Genomic DNA, 24380 nt, shown 5'->3' with positions numbered 1-24380 from the left:
GCGTGTCTTATCTCCCAGACTGTCCTTAGAGCACAGACTTCCTTCCCTCACTGCCTACAGCAGGGCTTTAATGAGGGCAGGTTCCAATGCATCTGCAATAAATGAACACAGTGATTTCCCCCACAACTGCATTTGTGTTAATAGGACTTAATCTGCACCATTACAAGAACCCTGTATAGTCAGTTAGGAATTAGGGTCATCTAGTTCTAAATTTCAGAGTGTTCCTTTTAGTCAATAAAGCATGTGGATTCTTTCTGGCCACTCAGTAGAAGGGGAAACCAGGTAGGCCCTTGTTCAAGAGCATAATAAATCACAGATTTGTAGATCTTGACTTGTCTCATTGAGTTCTCAAATTGGCTGCTCTTCAGACACAAACGTTTGTGAGATTTCAACAAAGATCAGCAGAGACTGAAAAAGACAAGCTCAGAAGTACATTATATCACTCACCCCTAAGTGCTAAACCTAAGCATTTTAAGCAAATGAATAAAGACGGGGTTTATTTTCCAAGCTTATCACTTTAGCTTCCTTTTTTTTTAAAAAAAAAAACACTACTGCTTCAAATGCTTGTATTTATTATCAAGTTTCTAATATTCTGCGTATTTGACAGAAGCCATAATGATGGAAGGAGAATGAGAGAAAGGAGAAAACAACACAAAAAGAAAAAGGAACACAAAAGCCTTTCCCCTGAGCTCTCAGCCCTGCCCCCCATCCAGGGGGTGAACTGGAGGTGCAATCTGTGTGCTCCTAAATCACCGCCTCACTGCAGGGTATTCATCTCAGCTTCAGAGTTTTTAATAAATCTAGTGTATGAAGTCCAGCTGGAAACTAATTAATACAAAAACAAACATACTGCTCCCAAGAAGAGGCATAATTAGCAAGAAAATGCTCTGCTGTCTTCCACCCCAAAAGGTTAGTTTAGTGACCAAAGCTCAAATTATTTCATTTTTATCCAATAAAATGTAAGGCAAGATGTTCTCTATAGCCATAATCATCCTAAGCTTGATAGATCTTATGAAATACTAGGTAGCAACATGTTGAGGATTTGATTCTGCACAAGGTCACGAACAATATAGTATTTTTTGCCTCCCAGCTCAGCAAGGTTAAGAAACGTGACATTTTCACATGACATAGAGGCGATTTTTTTTCTTCCTTCCGGATGGGATTATTTCACTGAAAGAGACCCCTGAATCCCAGCCGTTCAGTGGTCTTAAATAACACACTGTGAATAGATTTGGGGGTGGGGGAAAGGCAGTGGGTGTGGGGGAACACAGATGAATGACAATCAGTTTTCTTTTGCCTTTGCAGGGGAGAAAATAATGCATTGAAATAATGCTTAAATATAATGCCAAATAAATGAATGAATAAGTGAGTGTAGAACAATGCCTCGATAAGGCAGAAAAAAATCCAATTCCTCCAATTTTAGGGCTTTTTAAAGTTGACCCTTAATTAAGTCAGGTTTTTTGTTTATATTCACACAGATGGCTAACGTCACCTCTACAATTCATTCCCGCGTAAACTGACCACACAAAAAGGAGCAGTCATTTTTCAAAGTACACAAATACAGGTTGCCATGGAAACCAGTGGGTGCCTTGCTGCTCCTGATTCTGTTTTCAGAGCAGAATGTTAACCACAGGACATTCCAGCTGTGACTCATTGCGACTACTGGCAAGCATGCCGGCTGGCCCTGGTAAAAGTACAATTTCTCTTGCCTTTAGAGAGCCTGAAGATCTACTTGTCGTGAACGATCTTTGAAGTTCTGATTGAGTTCATAGAAAGGAAGCTAGTAGAAACTAAGAGAGGAAACATTGAGATTCTCACCTTGAATATGCACATTGATTTTCTATAACTGTGTTTAGAGGTATTTTTTTAAATACCTGTAATAATGCTTACATTTTCAAGTTGGTCATTAAATGCATCTTCAGACATGGATATGTGTATATTACAAAAACTTCCTTTTTGTAGAATCTTTCCAGTTATTCTCTTAAGGAGACTGTTCATTTAGGATTTTTGTGGTTTAGGTCCTCCCCACCCCTACTCCACCCCGAAATATCTCAACCACTCTTGGGACACTCAGAGAGGAAGGAAATCTCTTGCCTAAGCCACACTTACCAACTTTTGTCTACTTCCTTTGTGTGGGCTTGAAATTTGGCACATAGTTTATTAAACCATTAGTGACTTGAGCAATTGCAACATGAAATGATCCATTGAGTCCTTCTAAACATGAAAGACTCATACAAGGTGAAAGATATAAACTGAGGACACATAAAGTGTGGTCAGTGATAGTCCGATTTTTGTAAGATTAAGGGTTTTGTAGGTACTTTAGGAATCACTGCGAGTCGAGTTCTAAGTGAACAGAGACTCAGACCCACCGAATGTGTACCTCAACCTGTTGCCATAGCGGGAATCAACCTTATGAACTATAAGATCTTGAGGAACAGAAATGTGCTTTTCAAGTGTCTCTTTGTTGCTAAATTATTTTATGACTTTGAATTTGTAACTATAATGAATGAAAATTATAATTGTCTATATAAGCATGGGATATATAGATTAACTTTTCTTTTTTTTTTCTTTTTTTTTTTCCTCTTTTTTGTTTTTTGGGGGACTGTAAATTAGTACAGCAGACTCTCTTTGTTGCTAAATTATTTTATGACTTTGAAATTTTAGATTAGCATCTAATTCATACGTTTCCTAAATATTGTTTTTCTTATTTCCTTGAATTTTTCTGGAAGAAAATTCTTTTTTTTTAATAGTGGAGAATTAATTTTAAGAATTAATTAAATATAGTCCATATAGAGAAAGTAACTTAAGAGTTACTTATGGATGATATCATTAAAATATGGAGAAACTTCTGTAAAATAATTTGGTCCATTTCCTATTACAAATCTTTGAAAACTTCAAAGAAAACTATCTTTTAGAGCTAAATATGTAACTGAAATAATTCATTGGCTGTGAGGGAGAATTTTGGGTGTAGTAGAGAATCTTCTATTCTTCGTGGAGAACAAAAATTCTAGTCAATGTAAAGAAGATATTTAAATTTCTGAGAACTATGCTCAGAAAGTTCATACAGTGGCTTTTTGAAGTCAGTGTCACTAATAGAAGATTATATTTCACTTGGAAATGGGAAAGTAATTTAATTTTGTTCCAGGGACATATTAGAGTATAGTCATTGTGGTCAGAGTCAGGTTCATAATCCAGCTCTAAAATTTGCTTAGAACATAATCTTGTGAAAATTAGTGAGCTTCTCTAAGCTAAAATTTCTTCGTCTATAAATTTGTCACCATCGTGGTATTTATCTCATAAAGTTGTGGCAAATACCAAATGAGACAGCCACGTCATAGGTTTACTATGAAGCCTGGCATGTAGAATGTGCTCAAAATGTTATTCTAACTCTTGGTCAGAAACAAAGGGAACCAATATGTTTTCCAAAGAAATCACCCCAAAATAGCTTTGAGAAAAGAAAGATGATGAGGATAGAGAACTGGAGCTGACTCACGGAAAACATTTCACAGAAATCATCACTGGCAGGGCAGACGGGGAAGCAGTGAGTCTAGTGAGGAGATGGAGGGTCATTCCTTGCTGCATGTTGCCATGATGACCCGGGTCCACGTGGAGACTAAGGCAACACTGTGGGCCAGATGCAGAGCCCAGTGCAAAGCATTGTGTTTGTGTAGGGCTTACAGGAGGATGGTGGATCATGCAGGGGATGGCGGCAAAGAGAGACAGGAAACCAGAGGCTGTCGAGGCTGCCATGGTGAGCTGGATAAAGGAGAGTCTATTGGCAAGAAAAGTGGCTGTCCATGCTGAAGTGAGAAGTGTTTGTTCCCGTGGCAGCCTCCTCTCCCACGCCCTGCAGCTCTAGCTGCTTAGCCACTGGAGCTCCAAAGGTGTGGGACCTGGGGAATTCTTAGAGCTCCTGCTCAGATATTCCCCACCCCAAAAAACAACCCTGCAGAATCTACAGACCGGCCTCATTAGAGTGATTGTTAAAAAATGTTGCTGCTGAAGTTTGCACACACATGTCCTGGATAAACTTGGAATTTCCATAGCTTATTTTAAATTGTAAGGGCTTTGAAATGTTCCTGTAGCAACAGTAAAAATTGCCAAGCAAGAATCACAGAGTAGGTATGGGCTGCCATTGGAGATAAGAAAAGCCCAGTCAGGGAGAACATACATAACCAAACTGTGGAGGATACATCGGGCAAATCTTGAAGAGGAAGGCTGGTAGGCAGAGTGTGGTAGACCCCAAACAGCTCCAGGATGGTCCTCGGGTGGCTACGTTCCCTCCGTTGGACACAGGGCTGCTCACAGCACGCTCCCCGACATAGGCACAAGAAAAGCCACACTGCCATGTGCTGACAGGGCGGGGCAGGAAATATGAAATATCCAGCTAAAATTAGCAATTACTCAGAATGCTCGGCTTTGCATGACTGCAAAAAACCTATCGAAAGACCACATTCTGAGTTATTTTGTGTCATTCTGAAATCGTGGTCTGTCCCAAACACAGACCGTATAGTCTCCTTTCTGTGTGGTGGCTAGTTGCTGTCCACTCTTACTAGGGCTTTTGCATGGCTATTTCTGCTTTCTACATATTACTTCTAGTAGAAGCCACAAAGGCTGACTGGGGGTCTTTTTGTTTCTTAAATCATTGTCTAATCGTGGATGTGGGCAAACATTTAACTACAAAGATGTTTATCTCAGAATTATTTATAATGGTGAAAATTTGAAAAGAGTGTAAATGCTCCACAGCAGGAGTTGGTGGCCGAACTGTGTAATGTGGAACATGACTCGGCATAATAAATAACATGGGAAACACTCACAAGCTACTGTTAGGTGAAAAAGAGTTACTACAGGATAGCATGTAGAGAATACTCTTTCAATATCAAAATAAAATAAATGTACAAGGAGAGATGACAGGAAATCAATACCACCGAACATTATCAGAGTGATATAATTCAGGTTTTTTTAAATCTAGGTTTTTCTATTAATATATTTTCCCAGTTTCCTGCAATGACTATGAATTCCTTTGTGATCTGATAAATTTATTTATTTATTTATTTAATTTTATTTTTTGAGACAGAGTCTTGCTCTGCTACCCAGGCTAGAGCGCCATGGTGTCAGCTCAGCTCACAGCAACCTCAAACTCCTGGGCTCAAGCCATTTTCTTGCCTCAGCCTTCTGAGTAGCTGGGACTACAGGCATGCACCACCACGCCAGGCTAATTTTTTCTATTTTTAGTAGAGATAGGGTCTTGCTCTTGCTCAGGCTGGTTTCGAACTCCTGAGCTGAAGCAATTCTCCTGCCTCGGCCTCCCAGAGTGCTAGGATTACAAGTGTATGCCACCGCACCTGGCCTGATAAATTTATTTTTAAATCAATATCTTTGGGGACCTATTGACAAAGATCTATATTGGAAATATAGATATGCATTGGTAATGTTTTTCCAATTTCAGAATTCTATACCCTTTAGATTGTCAAATGCCCAGCTGGCCTACTAAAAATATACTACTATCTGTCTTCATAATCTTTTTTTCTGTATCTCAAAATTATACATAAAAATTAGTCCACTGAAATGTTATTATATAAGGTTATTGGCTCCAGCATTAATTTAAAATCATATTTTGTCTATAATCCTTCCTGCTTATCACAACTAGGTTTTTATTATTAATTAGATCTTATTAAAAAAAATCATTCTTTCAAATACTGAGGGACTGAAACCTTCTTATAAACATAAATTGTAGTAGTCACTGATGGAGCAATAGCCTAATTCTCTCCCTAGTGGTAAGTGAAATGCGTTGAAAGCCAAGAGAACTCTCCTATGTGTACAGGAACATTCAACTCCATGCATCTCAGCTTTCCTTCTGCCAATTGTTCTGCTACAGTGAAACGCTAAACATTTATTATTATTATTATTCTGCCTCCTAAAAGCCTCACCATCTGCTGCAGATAGTCGTGGGAAAAGGGAAGAGCCTGGTTCATGGAACAACACGAAATCACAGAGCCTTGAGCTGGAAAAACTCACAGTGCTGTCAGGCAAGCTCTCCCCTGACTCAGCGAGGGCGGGAAGGCAGAGCCTGTTAAACACAGTCAGTGTAAGAACTGAAGGGGAAAGATGTCATTAAAAAAAACAAACAAACAAAAAAACATCTAAAATGTTGTAATTGGAAATCTTTTCCATTCTAAAAAAGTAGAAAATCGATAGAATTAACTGAAATCCAAATCTATGATGACCAATTTTTAAAACCGAGCTTCTTGATCAATGCATTCGCATTCGTAGCAATGCCTGTTAGGTGGTAGAAGGTGCCTTCCCTGCGTTCCCTGCCCGTCTGAGCAGCAGAGCGACACGAGGACAACCAGGAAAGGACGTGCACATAGAAAAATTCAAGTTTTGAGCATCTGATGGAATGTCTACTGGCTTAAGGGTAGTTTGGAAATTATTGTAGGTTTGATGATTATTCATCCTGATTCTGTCCTTCATGTTTGAGAGAATATTGTGAGAGGAAACTCACAGAGTTTCTTTTGAATCCGAGAGCAAAGGCTCTCTTTTGAAGGCTGGAGTGTTTGCTTCATTAACTGCTGCAAATTAATGCAATCACGTGAAAATTCTTCATTGCAAAGGATGGCCAGAAAAGACGAGCATTTCTTTTTGAGGAAAGGGATTTTGATCACACTGAAATAAACGTTCTTCTTTTAATTATTTTATAATGTAAAAAAAGTCACATTTTACTCAGGCAATCTTAAAGCCAACATTTCTTATAAAATGCCTCTTGCTAAACTCAATGACACTACAAAGTATTTGGCTTAGTAACTAATGAATATACTTCATTCTAAACTTCTTTTGAATCCGTATCACATTTAGTACAGTGTTAGATTCATATCAAGACATAAATTGAATTGTTTGGTATGCTGTTGCCAATTTTGTGCATATATATATATATTTTTTTTTTTTCTTTTTTTCTTTTTTTTGAAACAGTCCCGCTCTGTTGCCCTTGGGTAGAGTGTTGTGGTGTGATCCTAGCTAACAGCAACCTCAAACTCCTGGGCTCAAGTGATCCTCCTGCCTCAGCCTCCCTAGTAGCTGGGACTACAGGCACATGCTACCACGCCAGGCTAATTTTTCCATTTTTAGTAGAAATGGGGTATCGCTCTTGCTCAGGCTGGTCTCGGACTCCTGAGCTCAAGCAATCCTCCCGCCTCAGCCTGCCACAGTGCCAGGATTAAAGACATGAGCGCCTTGCCGGCTTTGTATATATTTTTGAATAGCAAATGTCCACAGAATTGTAATAGCTTATCTCCAAGCTCTAAGCAAAATGCAAAAGTCCTAGAAGCAAACTTCCTCTGGCAGACAGTTCCAGGAAGCATGACTCATCTGCCCAGGAAGTGTCTGAGGAGGAGCCGTCGTGATGAAAGTCAGCTCAGACCCATGACTGCCAACACACAAAATCTCATCTGCTTCTCTGCATTTCTCCAACTGGTGAATAGAATTTTAACCACTACACTTCTTAGATTCAGATAAAAAATCCCTTGTGGCTTTTGTAGGAAAGTGGAAGGCAGGCGAAGGAAGCCCTGTTTTCACAACATATGGGGCCAATCAAAGTTAATCGTAACTGGGAAAGCTGTTTTGGAAACCATAGCTTTTTATTTACTGTAAAATGCTTTAGACAGCAAAAAATAATCCCTATAATTTTTTCGTTAAAATAATAGTAGGCAATATTTACTAGCACTTACTCTGTGCTGGGCATTATTCTAAGTTAAAATTCCTAGCAGCTCTATAATGCAGGTGATATTATCTCTATTTTAGAGTTTTGAAAACTAAGGTATATAGAGATTTAGTAATTCAATATTTTGAAAGGCATCAAATTCTCAAGAGGAATTTTCCCTGTTTCCTTCATTGGTAATTTTTTTGTTTTAAAAAATAACCATTGTTGAATTCAAGGATACAGCAAAAGTCCTTATTCTCTGTAATAATAGTAACAAAAACAATTTTTAAAATTACAGGGGTAGTACCCCAAACCCCTGTTAGTCAATAAAATCAACATTTTCTTCACTACATTTCTTAATGGATCTTCTAGTAAAATAAGTAAACTAAAATGTTGATTTTACCATTTATCATTTACCCTTTGTGTGAAGTGTCAAAATGCATTACCCAAGCAGGCTGCAGACAGAAAGCAAGGGGAAAAATCAGTGTCTTGAAGAGTGAACCATTAATTATATCTCAGCCTAAAGAATTGATTGCTATCTGTGTATTTCTCTATACCTAATGGCCGTGCTTCTCTTACAGCAGGATAGGTGCCAATAACGACAGTGAATGTTTATACAAGTGTTAACTATGTGCCAGATTTTGTTCTGGCTCTTTACATACATCAACTGCTTTGCTCTGGTTACCCCATTTTACAGATAGGGAAAGTGAGGCACAAAGAAGCTATGTAACTTGCTCAAGGTCACCTGGCTGGTAGTTGGTGGAGTTTGGGTTTAAACCGAGCTTGTGTGGCTCCAGAATCTTCATTCTGAAGCACTAGGTTATACCGCACAGATACAGACACCTGAGCCAGATTGTACATTCTATGGTGTGTTATGCTCTCTCCAGAGGAGCATGGGGGAATGATAACATGTATTTCTTGAAGACTCAATATTTTCCAGTGTGGATTAAATTATTGACTCTTACAGCAAGTCTATGAGGAAGTGTAATTATTACCCCCAATTTACACATGAGGAAACCAAGGCAGCCAGAGGTTAAATTCCTTGCCCAAGATCACAACTAGGGAGCAGGGGCCCAGCTTTGAACCCAGGCAGACTCCAGAGCCCACACTCCAGTTACACAGCCCTGAGCATGAACCTGGGCCCATCACTTCCTGGCAGTGGGATCCAGGAGGGAGTACAGCTCCCCATCTCAGTCCCAGCTCTCCTGGCATTAAATGAGAAAATACTCAATTCCTGGACTATTGTGAGCATAGGCAATTATATCTGTCAATGCATCTGCGGTAGTGCCTAGCACACAGTAGGCATTTAATTAATGACAAATATTATTGTAATTCTCAAATAAACATCTGAAATGTGAAGGAAAACTCTCTAATATCTCTTGAACTTAAAAGTTTGCTTATTTGCATAAGAATAAAAATGGAATAAACTTGGAAAATATCTCTAGAATAATGTTTCCCTGAGAATGTTCTATGGAATACAAATGTCCAATAGATGCTAATTAATTCGAATTCTAATAATCTATTTGGAACATCGCCTCTGGTGTCCCCCTCAGTGTTTCCTTCCTGAGGGGCCCTGCTCTCTCTCCTGGCTGCTGTCCCTGTAGCAGTTCTATCAATTAGGCTTAAACAGTTATACTTACACAGCCTAGGTGTCGAATGAATGGATAAATGCATGAAGAATGCATATTTAAGACAGCAACGGCTTGAGGAAGTACTACAGCAAACACAAAACGAAACAACAACCCCTTTTTAGTTGTGTTTAGTTTGGCATTTCCCAAATTTATTAGAACATAGGTCTCTATTTGTGAAATATCTATCAGTATTTGTGGCCAAGACAGCTATGTGGTTCCCCCAAATCGACTTCTCCTTCATCTGGGTTCATGAATCACCAAGTGAAAAGCCAGGAACACCTGCATTTGACTCTGATGTGATTGAGAAATAAACTTGTGCTGCATGAAGCACCTGAGAATTTATGAGTTATCCATAACAACGGCTAGTATTACCCTCACTAATTACGATATCATATGGGCCTGATGTCTCAGGGTCATGGTATAGGAAGTTTTGCTCATGCTACAGACTTAGAAAATACAGATGTCAAGCTGAAAGATTCAGAGACCCTGGTGACTTTTTTAATCCATTCTTACATTTGAAATGTATTATTTTGCAATTGATAGGAGGACGTGGAAGTGTAATAAATGATGATATAAACATCTGGGCCGAACAGGATGACATCAGCAAGGATTTGGCAAGAGATGAGATGCACCTAACAAAGACCAGAGGAAAATGCATTTGCCAGAAGGCGCAGACAGAGTCCACAGGACCTGAAACTGACTTGAGCGGGAAAGAAGACGGGAGAGAAAGGAAGGAAAGGAGGTGACGGAAGATGATAACGGTGAAGGTCCCCGATAAGAAAACCAGGGACAAAGTTTAGAATCAGAATACAAAACCGTGAAGTAAGTTTGACATTTTTTTACATAATGAAGTAAATGGAATATCAACAGTATCACCAGGTGACACTGCTGGTGAGACAAAGCATATAACTCAGCTACAATGGAAAAGTAAGACCTAGTGATAAAGAAACATAGAAGATGGATATTAAAATACTTGTAACTTCCCAGGAGGGAGCTTTGAAGTAAGGATGAAACAGGCCGTCTCAGTGGAAGTGGGCTGTAAACAATGGTCTCAAGTGCTGACTAAGGAATGTGCAAAGCTCGCACTCCTGGCACCCTCGGGATTTTGATTGAGTCTGGGACGGGGTCTAGGAATATGTTTTTCCAAGAAAATCTCCAAGTGATTCTGGAATGCAGCCAGATGTAAGAGCCAGTTTATAGGGCCTTTATCCACCACCATCAGCTTCTTCTCGGCAGAGACTGCGATCTTTTGCGAAGGAAATAAATCAACATTAATGCAGCAAGAAGAGATGGACAGGGACGACAACAGGAAGACAATTTCAACCATACGGACACCTACCACATGTCTTATTCTGAAAAAACTATAGCATTTGTTGAATTCTTTACATACTCTCTTCTCTCAGAAAGTAAAGGAAATAGTGAGGAGAAGTGCTACCCTGGATTAATTCTGGCCGGCAAAGAAATGGTTGTGAATGTGGCAGTGACCAAAAGCTCAGGACGGAGCCATCAACTTGCCTTGGAGTCTGCGATGTCCAAACACTTCACGGGACTCAGGTTCCGGGATTCAAACGTCAGAACAAGATGTGAGCCCGTGGATCACAAAATAATGAATAAATAAACAAATAAATAAATGAAAAAGCAGTAGAAAAATGAAAGAAAATTTAAGAAAAATGACGAATTCTGAAAGATTAAATTCCCATCACAGAATCAAGAATAACTTTTTGGGGGGCAAAAAAGGGGAAAAAATTGAAAAAATCAATTGGAGAAAAAACCTAAGGGGTGACACCGGAGCTTTCTGACCATTTTACGAGCACATATACAAATTAGCTAAACTTTGGGGAATAGCACAGAAAAATATTTACTAGACATTAGAAAAAATGTCTATTTTTTAAAGCTATGATTAGGGTAAAAGAAACATGAAAATGTGGATTGGACCAACGCTTTCAGAGGACAGGGTAAGATAAATGAAGAAGAGATAAAAACATGCCGAGTTTGATTTTGAAACTGGAAGGAGACACATGGAAACAGTCAACTCTTTAAATGAATTTTTCCAGGCTTTGGTGAATTACATCCTGCAGTACTGAAAAAGGTACAGCCATTACAGAACTATAATAATTCTGCAATCTTGGTGAATTCATGGGCGTTTAAGAAATGTTTCAGCATGCCAGCAGAACCCAGGTGCCTGCTCAAAGGTTCTGCCAGTGCCCAGGATACAATCTGTGACCGTCGCTGGCTGGAGGGCTTGGCCTCACTGCTCCTGGCCAGAGCCGGTCACACTGCCCTGGAGGTGCCCATCCACAGGCAGGCTAGATCCACGCCTTTGCCGTGGAGCTCAGAAAGATGATAATTTGACCCCGAGGGAAAGTCCAGTTGGTGGTAAGCTCTTGGGGTAAATGGTCACGTGGAATCGTGACTGGGGTGACCGTGTTGAAGCTGAAACTGTGAGGTTGCAGAAACTCGGAGTAAGCCTTTTGGGGGAGAGATGGGAATATGGGGATGGTCAGGGAGGAGCAACAGAGCCTTAAGAGAGGATAGAGTGGAGAGCCCACCTAGCTGCCTTGGTTTCCGGCCCTCTCCTGGCTTCTCAGCCTCTCCTGGGTGTCGTGCGGTCTCTCAGTCTCATCTGAGTAACAATCACTTTGCAAACACTAACCCTCCTCACCTGGCTCAGGCTGAGGTATCTGCAACCAAGAGTACCTACCAACCAGGACAATGCAAGCTAGCAGGGCTGCTGGGGGTCTGAAGGGAAAACGTTCCAACTTCTAAAATGTGGAAAAGATTTATTCTGGAATCTCACAGATCAGTAAGATTGACAGTAATTTTTGGAAAAACTCTAAATCAGACACTAAGAATAATTTTTTAGCATGAAGCAAAGAAAGAGGTGGTTATAATAAATGACTGCTGTTACTCTATGAAGAAGTCGTGCTAAAATAACATCAGTTTCTCTTTGTGAGAGTGTCACTTTGGTGGTAGATCTGAGGGCTCCATGGGCACTCCCCCGTGATCCCTGTGAGGGTGACAGAAAGTTGTGAGAGACTATCATGGGGTGTGTGGTATCACAGCTAAGAGCTTCAGCCTGGAACCACAGTGCCTGGTATAAATCCCAGCTTTGCCACTTACAGTCTTTGTGAATATGAACAACCTATATCTGCCTCACTTTTCTCACCTATCAGATGCGGATAATAATATTTCCTACATTGTAGGATTGCTGTGAGAATTACCTAGCAAATAATACATTCTCAAAAAATATTAGCTATCATTACTACCTAGTTGTTTGAATAGCGCTATCCCAAAAGTGTTCAATAGATCCATTTTAACCTAAAAGAAACTATCATTCAAGAATATGTAAAACAGGTGGCATCTTGTTTTATGTTTTTATCATTTTTTGAAGTATTAGGCCAATGGTCAATGTGACTATATACAAATGAATAATGCTCTGAAGAGCAATGAGTGAGGATTTAGGGGGATCATGGTATGATGGAATTCTCAGACAAAATCAAATATAACTTATTAGGAATAATATCTCTGATTAAATTTTTAAAAATTATATAAGCTAAGGCTGTGAAGCCATACAAATTCATGCAAAAGTGACCTGGAGATTACAGGTCTTGATATAGGTCGACATTATGACATGGCTAACAATAAATCCCATTTAACTTCAGCCTAAAATACCAGGAGTAAATGAACTGGGTAATGGAGTCCCAACCTACTTGGGCCTGGCCAGGTTAGTCGGACTGTTGCATCCCATTCTGGGAGCCACATTTCAAGTGTCATTGACATACAAGAGAACATGCAAAGGATGTGTCCCATGAACGCTTGCTAGATGAGGACCCAACAGGGAAAGGAAGGATGAGGACTAGAGAACAGAGGCCAGGACTTACTCTGGGTTGCTCCAGAGAACTGCAAATTCATGGACTTAGACTTCAGTCCACACTCATTCTCTTTCCTTCATGCCTGTTCACTATAATCTGGCTTCTACTCTCACCACCCCACAAACCCTGCTCTGTCCAGTGTCACCCGATCTCCAAGGGACTCTTCTCAGCCCTGACCTGTCTTGACCACTTGGGAACACAGCATCTCACCACGTTCACCGCCGCCCTCTTCTATTAGACTCTCTTCCCTGAGCTTCCACGACACAGTAACCGTTAGCGTTTCTCCTCCCTCTTCTCACCACACGTGCTTCCTGGACTTTCTATACATCTCTGTGCTGATTTCTGCCAAATTCATCACTTCCATTTGATTATTCAATAACCTATATGAAATCTCTTCCACATAGAGACTCAGACTCAAAATAAAAATGAAAAAGTGAAATCAAGTTGTAAAATACAGACAGAATCCTTACGGCGGATTTCCCATATTTGCATGGGAAACACTGTCTTACTCTTTTAAGCAAATGACTTTCTCCCACTGCATCGTTTATTTCCAAATCTGATACAGTTTGTTTTGCCCAGAGGACAAAATAATAAAGGATAGATCTGCTTCCCAATAGCATCCTTACCAACCCATACCTCTTAGCAAGGTCGGTGCTGTCTGACCGGCACCTAATCGAGTTCTTTTATAGTTTCCATTTTATTAATTCAAAATAACTAAATTCTGGCTCTAATAACAGTCACTCAATTGGGATTTGATTAAGTCATTTGAAAAAACACTTTAACTAAACGTTATTAAAATAATGGAAGCTAGATTTTTGTGTTTGTGACTTTTTTCTCCTTGAGTGCTTATTTGTGCTTTAAAATTTCCATCATAGACCACCTACTGCAGCTATTGTCCTGGGCTCGCCCCTTGGCTCACAGAGATGGAAAACAATCTCCTCCCCCTGGCAGCAGTGTTGTTCTTTGGAAGGCTTTTCTGAACTTCTGGTTCTCATTCTGTATTTTTGCTGCTTTCACCATCGGAGTTGCACAAGAGAAATGGCATGCCCACAGCACGACAGATGCGTCACCTACGAGGGGCCTCTAATTAGCTGCTCTGCTGTTGCTGGAATAAGCATTTTTTTTTTTATTTGAGCTTTCAAACACCTCAAAAATTACCTGACAGGCACCTCTGTTACTAGTCCATCCTCGAGTCCAAAGAAGTGGAGCCAGGTTCCTGGAAGTGTTTCATCTCATTTCCTCCCCGCTCTACCTGCCAACACCTCCTTTAAACTCAATTCAAAAGCATCCTTCTCTCTGCAGCTTTCTCTGTTGTGCTCTATAAAATCATGATTACAGCACCTAGCATATTGTCACACGTGCAACGCTCTGAAGGTCATGAGTTCTATTTTGGTTTGTGCTCAACGTTGTAGGATTATACTGAACGTATAGGGATTATACAAAAAGAACAGTTGGAATTCAATTCTTTCTCATTAATTAATAGCTATCATTAGACCAATGTTAAAATATAGCTGAAATATTCAGTTTAACCAGAACCTGTTGAATTCCTATAACGTCCCAGCCATATATGAAGTGCCTGGGTTACAAAGTTAGTAGGAGACAGCATACACCTTCGAGCAGCCTGCACAGTCCAGCAGGGTATCAGGACAGTCACGACTGCTGTATTTGTGGTATGAACAAAGGGCTTTGAAAACAACTTTTCTGTTTTTTCCAAAACGTGAACAAGATCTCACCATGTGAAGATGATGGCTACCCCAGCTAAATGAAATGAGACAAGCATGGCATCATTAAGCTTGTGAAGACCATTTGAACTCAAGAGCAAGGAAGGTGGACTTTGAGATCGTTGCCAAATGTGGGCTTGTAAGCATGTTTGATATCGTGACATATTTTCTTAGAATACTGATAAATATAACTTTCTAATGGGTAAACATGATGGCTACTATTTCTATAATATTATACTCTTCTAAATATATAGCAAGATTTTTTTTCCAAAATAATTACCCCCCAGAAAGGGAATTTCCTTATATTTGGGAAATATAAGGAGTTTCTCAAAGTATGGGATGCTCTCTCTTCTTTGTTTTTGTAAACAAAAGTGCTATTTGGAAAAGATATGTTAATCTCTAACAACCTCAACAGATGCTAGTTTTTTGATAGAACTGGTATAAAGACAGTTAAGAAAAATTTACAAGGATAAAGTATTTTTCCTGGGAATATGACCTCACAGTTGCAAGTGATGGATGTTGGAAGTCTTTGTAAGCAAGATTTCTAAAAATCATTCATCACCTTAAAAAGAACTGCATTGAGTCATCGTGTTGTGGGTAGGTGGGAAAGGCAGGAAAAAAATGTTCTGATGTTACTGGAGTGGAAACTTGTCCCTTCAGAAAAGACTTCTAGTGAAAATATCATACGTAGATTCAAACAGTATTACATATTAACAATGTAGACAGAAATAAAGATGATGTGTGAGATCTCTGCGGTCCCCAACACCCAGGCCGCAGACTGGTACCAGTCTGGGCCGCAGAGCTCTCCCTCCCCCCACCCCACCCCTACCCTATCTGGAAAAATTTTTCTGGAAAAATTGTCTTCCAGGAAACTTAGGAACTGAGGCTGCACAGCAAGAAGTGAGCGGCAGGCAAGTGAGCAAAGCTTCATCTGTACAGCTCATCCCTGTCACTTGCATCACCGCCTGAGCTCCTCCCACCCTGTCCGTGGAAAAATTGTCTTCCATGAGACTGGTCCCTGGTGCCAAAAAGGTTGGGGACCACTGTGTTAGATGACTCGGAAAGTGATTTTATTAATGGTAAAAAATAGGAGTCTAAATAACTTTTCAATCTATAGCCCTAAAAATTACATATTCAAGTTAGCAAAAAAGCTTTTTTAAACAAAATTTCTTATGATAAAAACAGCAGATTACCTCATATTCTAGGTTGCCTAATGTTCAAGCAACATTTATTGCATAACATTGCAAGCAGAGAGTTGAATAAATGTTACTGGTGGTCATTATTATAACAATTGAAACTTCCATTTTATACAAATAAAAACAAGCTGAAGTAAATTTAAAAATAAAAATAAGAATTAAAATCATGAAACCTAGTACCAGACGAATTATGTATTAAATAAATTCAAGATACCCAAACATTTTCTGATCTCTTTTTTATAGAGAACAAACACAAAAACAACCAAGAAAAAATATAAGTTATTACTCTACTTCTGTGAAATTTAAATAATAAGAGATCAATCAGTCTAGAACTTACACTGAAACCAAAAAACATAAATAGGTCTTTGTATATATAATTTAGCAGATTAAATATGAAATATAATTGTTCAAATGCCATGGGTGGTTGGTGTATCATAGAGGTGTGGGGCAGGGTTAGGGATTTGATTCTAAAAAGCATGACTTTTAACTTGGGTACCGTGATCAGAGATTTATTGAGTTTTAGAATACATACCTCTAAATAATCTGTGGAGCAGTTTGTGTAATATTCCAATTCAAATGCTACAAACGTGTAGTTCACAGTGTTGCCAGTTGTTGCAAGGATAGTCCAGTTGCAACGCTGATTGTTGGAATAAGGATTTGGGTAATTTATACTCTCCAAGGTGCCATAGGTTTGATTGACTATTAACACGTTCTCACATGCTAGAAGAAAATAACCATGATTGTTAAGAGCCACTATCACAGATATCATAATTGCTCCAAGACGTGCATGAGATTTTCCTTTAAGAAAACATCTAGATTAAAAATCATATATGTGCTCATATATATGTTTATATATAATACATATGGTACAGCATTTTTACAGTGAAAGGGTCTCCAGTTAGAACAAATGTGAAATAACACTTAAGTGAACTCAAACCAAAGTGTCATGAAAATCAAATAGCCGTGTTAAAATAGACATCAAATTCCTTTGAATCGGGGGAGAGCAGAATAACTTGGCTCTACTCAGAGATCAGTCTGATTTGTTTGTTACAGAAGTGTATTAAACATTCTGTGCTTCTGTTTTTCTAACATTAACATTTGGAAGGGACAGAAATTCTGACCTTTAAATTCAACAGTTAAAAACTCAAAGTCCTAAGTGAATGTTAAAATGAATAACAACATGGCTTTGTTGAACATTCAAAACTCTGCATGAAATTCACAATAAAGGCTCCCTTATTCCTCTAGTTAGTATCCAGCCAATAGAGAGAACATAAAGGACTTCAAGAAGACATGAATATCTTAAACTTTAAACAATGTCTTCAATCTAAGCATTTTCTTGAGCTGAGTTTTCAACAAAACCACACTAGATACCCCTAAGTATGGCTAATCCTGAAAGTAAATGCCTAATTCAGCCAATGCTAATGACTTAAGCAAAGTATATACACACATTTTCTCAAGTTTTTTCATATTGTCTTTATGATGTGCTATAAAAGACAACAGGAAATAAAGATTATATTGAAAGAGTTGTCTCTAAAAATGTGGTTCATAGATGCATTTCTCCAACAACACTAAATTTAAGACTAAGCATTTCCCCTCAAATGGAGTTAACTTTTTCACCTAAGACACTAAAATGAATTTCAATTGCTCACACCGATGGGTTATACTTATTCCAGTTTGTTTCAAGAGTTGAAGGCCCACCATAGGCACAGAGTAGCTGGGACACACACTTACTCTGCCAGTATTCAGCCTCAAAGCCACGTCCTTGCTGCCCTTCATCTGTCCTCAGTTGTAAAAACATGCTGTCTCCACTAGAACGTATAAGAGGTGGTTTCTCATCCCCACAAAGCTGAGTTAGTAGATGGGAGCTGGTACTTGGGCCATCATATACCTTTAATAAAACATTTTAAATGTCAGATGGTTGAGGCTATAAATGTTAAGTAAAGGACCTATAATCCAGAAGAAGTGGGGAAGAAATACATACATGACAAACAAAAGAATAGCCCTGAAATAAAATAGCTTGAAAAATTATATTTAAGTGTCTATAAATTTGAGCCATGAACTTGAGCCATTAAGCCATGGACAGGTACACTAGTAAGCACGTGAACCTAGGTGAAGTCTGAAGACTGAAAATGAGTCTAATACATATTTTTCAGGCCCTAACTGATATCAATTGTGCTCATTGCTTTTTGATTTCATGGTTTATAATTTATGATACTTTAATACATTTTTATTTAGATTTTCTTTGGACAATGGTGAGTAAAAACTGCAAGTAAGATGACTCAAATTATCTCCTCTAATTCACCAAAATATTCATCTGAATTGTGATTTTTCAATTCATATATGGAAATTTCATAGATAATCATTATAATAAATCCCATGAGGGATAAATCCCTCCTGAAAGGGGTTTTCACCATATCTTAATAGTCCATAGTCAATGTTTTCAATATTTAGTATAATGTATCAAGACATTCAGTAATACATGCTATACTTAAAAGATTGTCATTTTCAACAAATTTCCCTTAAGTTTTTGTTTTGTGTGAATATTTTATGTGATGTTCTGTTTAGACCCTCCCCTTTCCTGAATCTCAAAAATAAAAATAAATGCATTATGTGTGTTGGGTCAGATGGTAACAGGAATGATACAACCGAGACGTTACACGTACAGCCAGGTAATCTAAAGTGCAGTTTGGATGGTACTCCAAGTGGAAGTCTTTGAACTGCAGTTCGAACGGGCTGCCATGGCTGGACTTCAACCACCAGTAGCACTCAGAGCTGTGGTAGTAGGGCATCGGGTAGTTGGGAGACATGAATGTGCCTCTGGATGAGGTGAGGTTGCCCCCGCAGCCTACAGGAAAAAGAAATGGAATGACGTACACCCTTTTCCTTCTGGTAAAAATGAATCTTCTCATTGGTATCAAACTGGTGCTACTGTACCCTCATTTCAATCAAATTGCAAAACAAAGCTGCATCACAAAAGAGTAGCTAGCCTACAATCCCAAGTGGCATCAATGTACCTTTTTTCTAACCAAGGCAACCAGCTTGATGAAATGTACCAGGGAACTATTAATAGAATTTTCCTTCCTTTGCCCTTTAAAAAAATGGGCTGCTGTTAATTAAAAAATATTTGCAAAGGTGAAGTTTAAATGTAGCTGGGCAAAATGGACAACCGATGGACAGAGCATGACAATTCAAGAATTAAGAAACCAAGAAGACCAGATTCTCCAATAAAAGGCAGCTCTTCACAATTTACCTGTTGATGATCCATCCCAGTAAGCTGAGAATCCAGGTCTTGAGTCAATCATATCACTCTTAAATTTTAACCATAGTTTGTTACTATGAGAGATAATTTCTGGAGGTAGATTTGAGCCACAGTATATTCCTAGTGATGGTGAAGTTTCATAGCCTCCATCTCTGACAGATTAAGGAAATGAAAATGTGTTAGGCTACTGATGATGTTACTATGTAAATATTTAACATAATTTAAACTTTGGGATTACAAACATTAGCAGTTTATCAGATTGATCAACTTCTCTTGAAATACACTATAAAACATAATTTCAAGTGTTCGATTTTATGAAATAGTATTTAAATAACTTAGCAATGAATAAACTGTCATTTATGGTTGGCATGGCATTTTACATAACCAATTGCAAACTGAAAGAATGTGTTTAATCTTTATCTCAAATAAAGCCTGTGGCAAACATGTCGGAGTAAGCAAGACAAAGAAAGTGTAATTATTAACAACATAAACAGATGTTTCATTTTACAAAGAAACCTTAAATGTTTTCCTTCTAATTTGGAAATTTTCAAAATTTAATAGATCATATTTGATATATTTAGCAAAATTCTATAAATAATTCCTTTTCCCAGAACTTCTGGGGCCTTAAATCTAGTTTATAATCTGTAGCTTTTTCAAATAAAAAAATAAGGGCTCATTCACCATCAAAGTCCAGTGATCAATTGCTATAAATTAAGAAAATTGTCATTTTAACATGATGGAATACAATTGTGATTTGTCTTTTTAGTACCTTACTTTACATTGTAGAATAAAATATATTATAAAATAAGATTCCAGATTTGAAGTGCCAAAAAATTTTGACATAGATGCACACCAAAATGATTACCCTAATTTAACTTTATGTAATGACATAGGGAGATAGCAATGTGTAAGTTAACTTACCTTTACTGCAAATATAACTTTTTAAATGCAGTCTTTCAAAGTGCCAAATAATGAAAGAAAAATGCCTTGTACTGAAATTCTCAAGCCTAGACTTTTATTATTTGAATACAAAAAACTTCATGAAAAACTTATGGTTGCCATCCTGCTCCCATTTTTGTGATATAAGAAGGTTAAATGAACAGCAAACAGCCCTACATAATGAAAGTAGGTACTCAACAATTGCGAGTACCTCATTTCAAAGTAGTAGAACATTTGTTTTCTTTGTCCAGATAAAATCTGGAGTTTATTTTCAGATATTCCCAATAAAAGAATCACTTCAAAATAACCACCGAATCTTATGCAATTTTCTGTATTTCTTCTAAGTCAGGCTTCATTCAAATGACAAACTTTATCTCTTGCAAGAAAGTGCACAGCAGGGAGCTTCACAGAGAATTTTAATAAGTTTTCCTTAATCCAGGAAAGCCTAGGAAAGATTATTAATGAGAACAAATAATAAAAAAGATTATAGTGAAATAAATAAGTGTGCTTACTTGATTTCCAAAAAATCTGACACACATTGTCCACCAATGTCTTCCTCCAAGGAGAAGTGTGTGAAGTGCAATGCAATCTGTTGACTGCTTTTCACTGTGATCCTATAAATGCATTCGCAGTTGTTGGGGTAATTATTGGGGAAGTTTGGAGAAGTTAATGTCCCAAAATCACTTGTGTAGTCTTCCAAACATGCTGTGAAAAGAAACAGACCACCAAAGAGAAAATAGAAAATATTATGCTATATTTATAATAATTCAGTAATATATATTTTATTAATTTGTGCCAATGTATTTGATTTTCAATAGGCCGTTCTGGAATAGTCAAAGAATGATTTCATTTTGAAGCAAAGTTTTTGAAATCTCAAAGGCCGAATAATTATTAACAGTAAACCTAAGCTATGTAGTGGAAATTGTTACAAACATCTTGAGTGAACAACTGTTTAGGTCTTGGAAGTGTTACAGTTTTTCTAATCCATGCAAATTACCATAAACACTAAAAATTAGGTTCAATTACAGAAATCATAAAGGGGACCTAGAAATAATTCAGTTCTGTTCTTTCTATAAACTTCCTTTAAAATGATTTTCACCAAAGCATGGATATATGAGAAATGACAAAGCAGGTACCTCAGCCATGGGGTGAAGAATAGGGCACCAGGCTTGAGGATCAAAGTGATCTTGAATCAAAGCCCTTCTCAGACATTGATGAGCTGTGCAATCTTAGGCAAGTTATTTCACCTCTCTGAGCCTTAATTCCCTCATCTCTAAAATGGAGAGGGTTACTACCTTTAAGTGTAGGCATGAGTCAGAGATACTGCAATTAAAGGACTTGGCCCATGACAGGTGCTCAATAAATGGCAGGAATAATCATAATTTTTCAAAATAGAATAGGTATAAGATAATCAGATATTTTGAGGAATAAATTAGATCATTCATATAAAACATTTAGTATAGTACCTGGACAACTTTCTGTCCTAAATAAATATCAACTGTTCCAGTTTCATAATTTTAACTTTACCTATTCGGTACTTCAGACTCCACGTTTACTAACCAACCTGCTCAATCTCCTGTGCCCTACAAATCTGAGATATTTCATGATCTGGTTTGAATGCATTTCTAATGTATCTTTAACTGCATCTAGTAATAACCTAAATCTAAGGTCTAGGAGTAGACAGAGCTCTCTGACTGAAGGATTTTGAGGAGAATAAACTATCATACTTTATTGTGAGTTAAAAAAAATGAAGATGATTATGTATGCTATTTTCCTAATTGCTGCTGCATAATCCTACTCAGAAAAGAAAAGCGGAATCACTGGTATTGAAACCACAGAGCCACATGGAAAATATTATAGGTTCTACTATCTATGTGTAGCTCTCAGAATAATAGGCATTCACCATGTATTTGGTTTTACTTTAAGCCACAAGCAACCAAGACTTTACTTATTCAAGGAATCCAGAGTGATATTTAACTCCAAAAGTATGGAAAACTACACTTTTCAATAATCTGCAAAAATATTTCCACAAGTGGGAAGAAAGGCAGGAAGGCAGGAAGGGAGATAGAGGGAAGGAACAAGAGAGGGAGCAGGAGATGACAGGGTGTGTGGGAGAGAGGAATAGAGAGAGGAAGGAGGGGTGTAGAGATGGTATAGTAAATACTTCAGACTATTTCACACCCAGTAATGAGTATTATCAAGATAAAAATTTATGGATCAAACAAGCATTAAATGAAAGCTATAACCCAGTCTCCTTGAGTTAACAGAACGGACAGACTCATTGACCCACATGTAGAGAGCTTTAGCCAATATATCAGATATTTAGAGCAAATTATCCATTTGTGTCACTTTCTCTTAAAGAGATAGCATTCCTTGCTAAATCCACTCTACTCCCAGAGGGAAAATACAATTGTATTTCACATCTCTAATGCAGTTTGCAGTTAGTCAGTCTACAGGAGAATGTTATGTATATTATCAGGTTCCCAGGCAAAGGAACCTAATTTAACGATATTTTAAGCAATAATGATGAATAGTTTCCCTTTGCCTTGCCCATATGCAATTCTGGCACAATTGGTGGGAGTTTGTTAATCTCTCCTGAAATTTTTATTTGCCCACCAAACTTCTTTCTGTTGCTGTCACAAAGGTAAACTACAGCCCCTGATGAATTTAAGTGATCTTCACAGTGTTCTCTTTGTCCTAAATGCTTTTCTTAACAAGCCCCCATCCTCCAACACATGTTTTAACAAATAAACTCTTACCCTCTTACCCGTCAGTTAAGGTCAAGTTCAAATATCACTTCTTCCATGAAACCTTTCTCAACCAAGCAAAATTAATTTTTATGTGCTCAATAAAATTTTATGCAAAGAGCATTTGAGCTCCAAACATATTTTTTATAGTTGTCTTTTACATAAGTATATTTACCCTGCTAGGCTTTGGGATATTTAAAAAAAAGCCTTATTAACCATTATTAGCTATCACTACAGTACCTGGCCTAGATCAGGTCCCAGTAAATATTTGTTAAAATTATATTACATAAAGTTTTTAAAACTGAGGGCAGTGGGACATGTATCTAATTTTTCTCATTCTCTCAACCCCACTCAATTCTCCTCTTTCAGGCTACCCCTCTAACCCCTAGCCTGTGATCCCCTCTATTTTTCTCACCTCATTTTTCCTCTCTCTCTCCTTCCTATCCTCTCTCCTGGGTGGCTGAAGTTCTTTAATATTTTTCTACTTCCAGCCATGACAAGTAACTGGTATTGAACCAGCTCTTCTCCTTAAGAACTCTAAAACTAGACAAAATGTTGGACAACAGGCAGTATAAGATTGTGATTCCTTACACAAAGGAAACTCATGATGTGGTACTCTCAATTTTCTTGGCTCTCTACCTAGGCAGAATGTCCTTAACACGACAGGGAGGTGACACCCAAGTAGTGAATGGCAGATCTACTGAGCTAAGGAAGCAAAGATCCAAGTTTACAGTTGCCAAAGCATCTGGAACTACAAGGACACACTCCAGAGAGGAATAAATATATAGAGAGGAAAGCCAGACATCTGTGTAAGGCTCCCCATGGGTTTTGAACTGAGGCTGGATTGAGTATACATGAAGTGAGACTTCAAAAAGCATGCTAGAGGGTAGGTGCTACTAGACTGAAAGCAGAAACAAGATTCTAGAGGTCAAAGCAATTCTGGGAGAATTTAGAGCTCTCTCCCAACCAAAATGGGGATACCTCATTAATACCCCAGGCATTCAACTGAGAGACTTAAAAGGTCGTATCTTACCAGTGAAGACCATGGCCAACAGTAGACTTCTACAGAGCTTCCCCACCAAAGTATAAGTCTAAGTCTTAACAAGACCTGCAGGAGTGATAGAACTTGACATTTGAGACCTACCAAGTTATAAAATTCAAAAATTACTACAAATGTTAAAAAATGGGACAATATAAATCAAATCAAATCATAAAATAATGCTGTCAATAGTTTTAAAAATGTGGTCACAGTCAAGAAAAAAATGTGATCTTGTGATCCAAAGATGGCCCAGGTGTTAGATTTATCAAAGACTTTAAAG

The 24380-nt window shown here is 38.1% G+C and overlaps 1 protein-coding gene across 1 annotated transcript in view; it reads right to left on the bottom strand.

Moving 5' to 3' along the window:
• CUBN (cubilin (intrinsic factor-cobalamin receptor)) overlaps window positions 1–24380 on the bottom strand; it is a 259342-nt gene that overhangs the window by 169491 nt on the left and 65471 nt on the right. The window contains exons 23-27 of the mRNA XM_012660902.1: window positions 20827–21019; window positions 19367–19527; window positions 18780–18961; window positions 17848–18004; window positions 16649–16836 (exon numbers count right to left, since the gene is read on the bottom strand). Coding sequence (XP_012516356.1) covers window positions 16649–16836; window positions 17848–18004; window positions 18780–18961; window positions 19367–19527; window positions 20827–21019 — 881 coding nt within the window. The remainder of the gene's footprint in view (window positions 1–16648; window positions 16837–17847; window positions 18005–18779; window positions 18962–19366; window positions 19528–20826; window positions 21020–24380) is intronic.

This window comes from Propithecus coquereli, unplaced genomic scaffold, assembly GCF_000956105.1.
Source record: "Propithecus coquereli isolate 6110/MARCELLA unplaced genomic scaffold, Pcoq_1.0 Scaffold69, whole genome shotgun sequence".
Taxonomy (NCBI): domain Eukaryota; kingdom Metazoa; phylum Chordata; class Mammalia; order Primates; family Indriidae; genus Propithecus; species Propithecus coquereli.
This window is presented reverse-complemented; position numbering and strand designations above follow the sequence as displayed.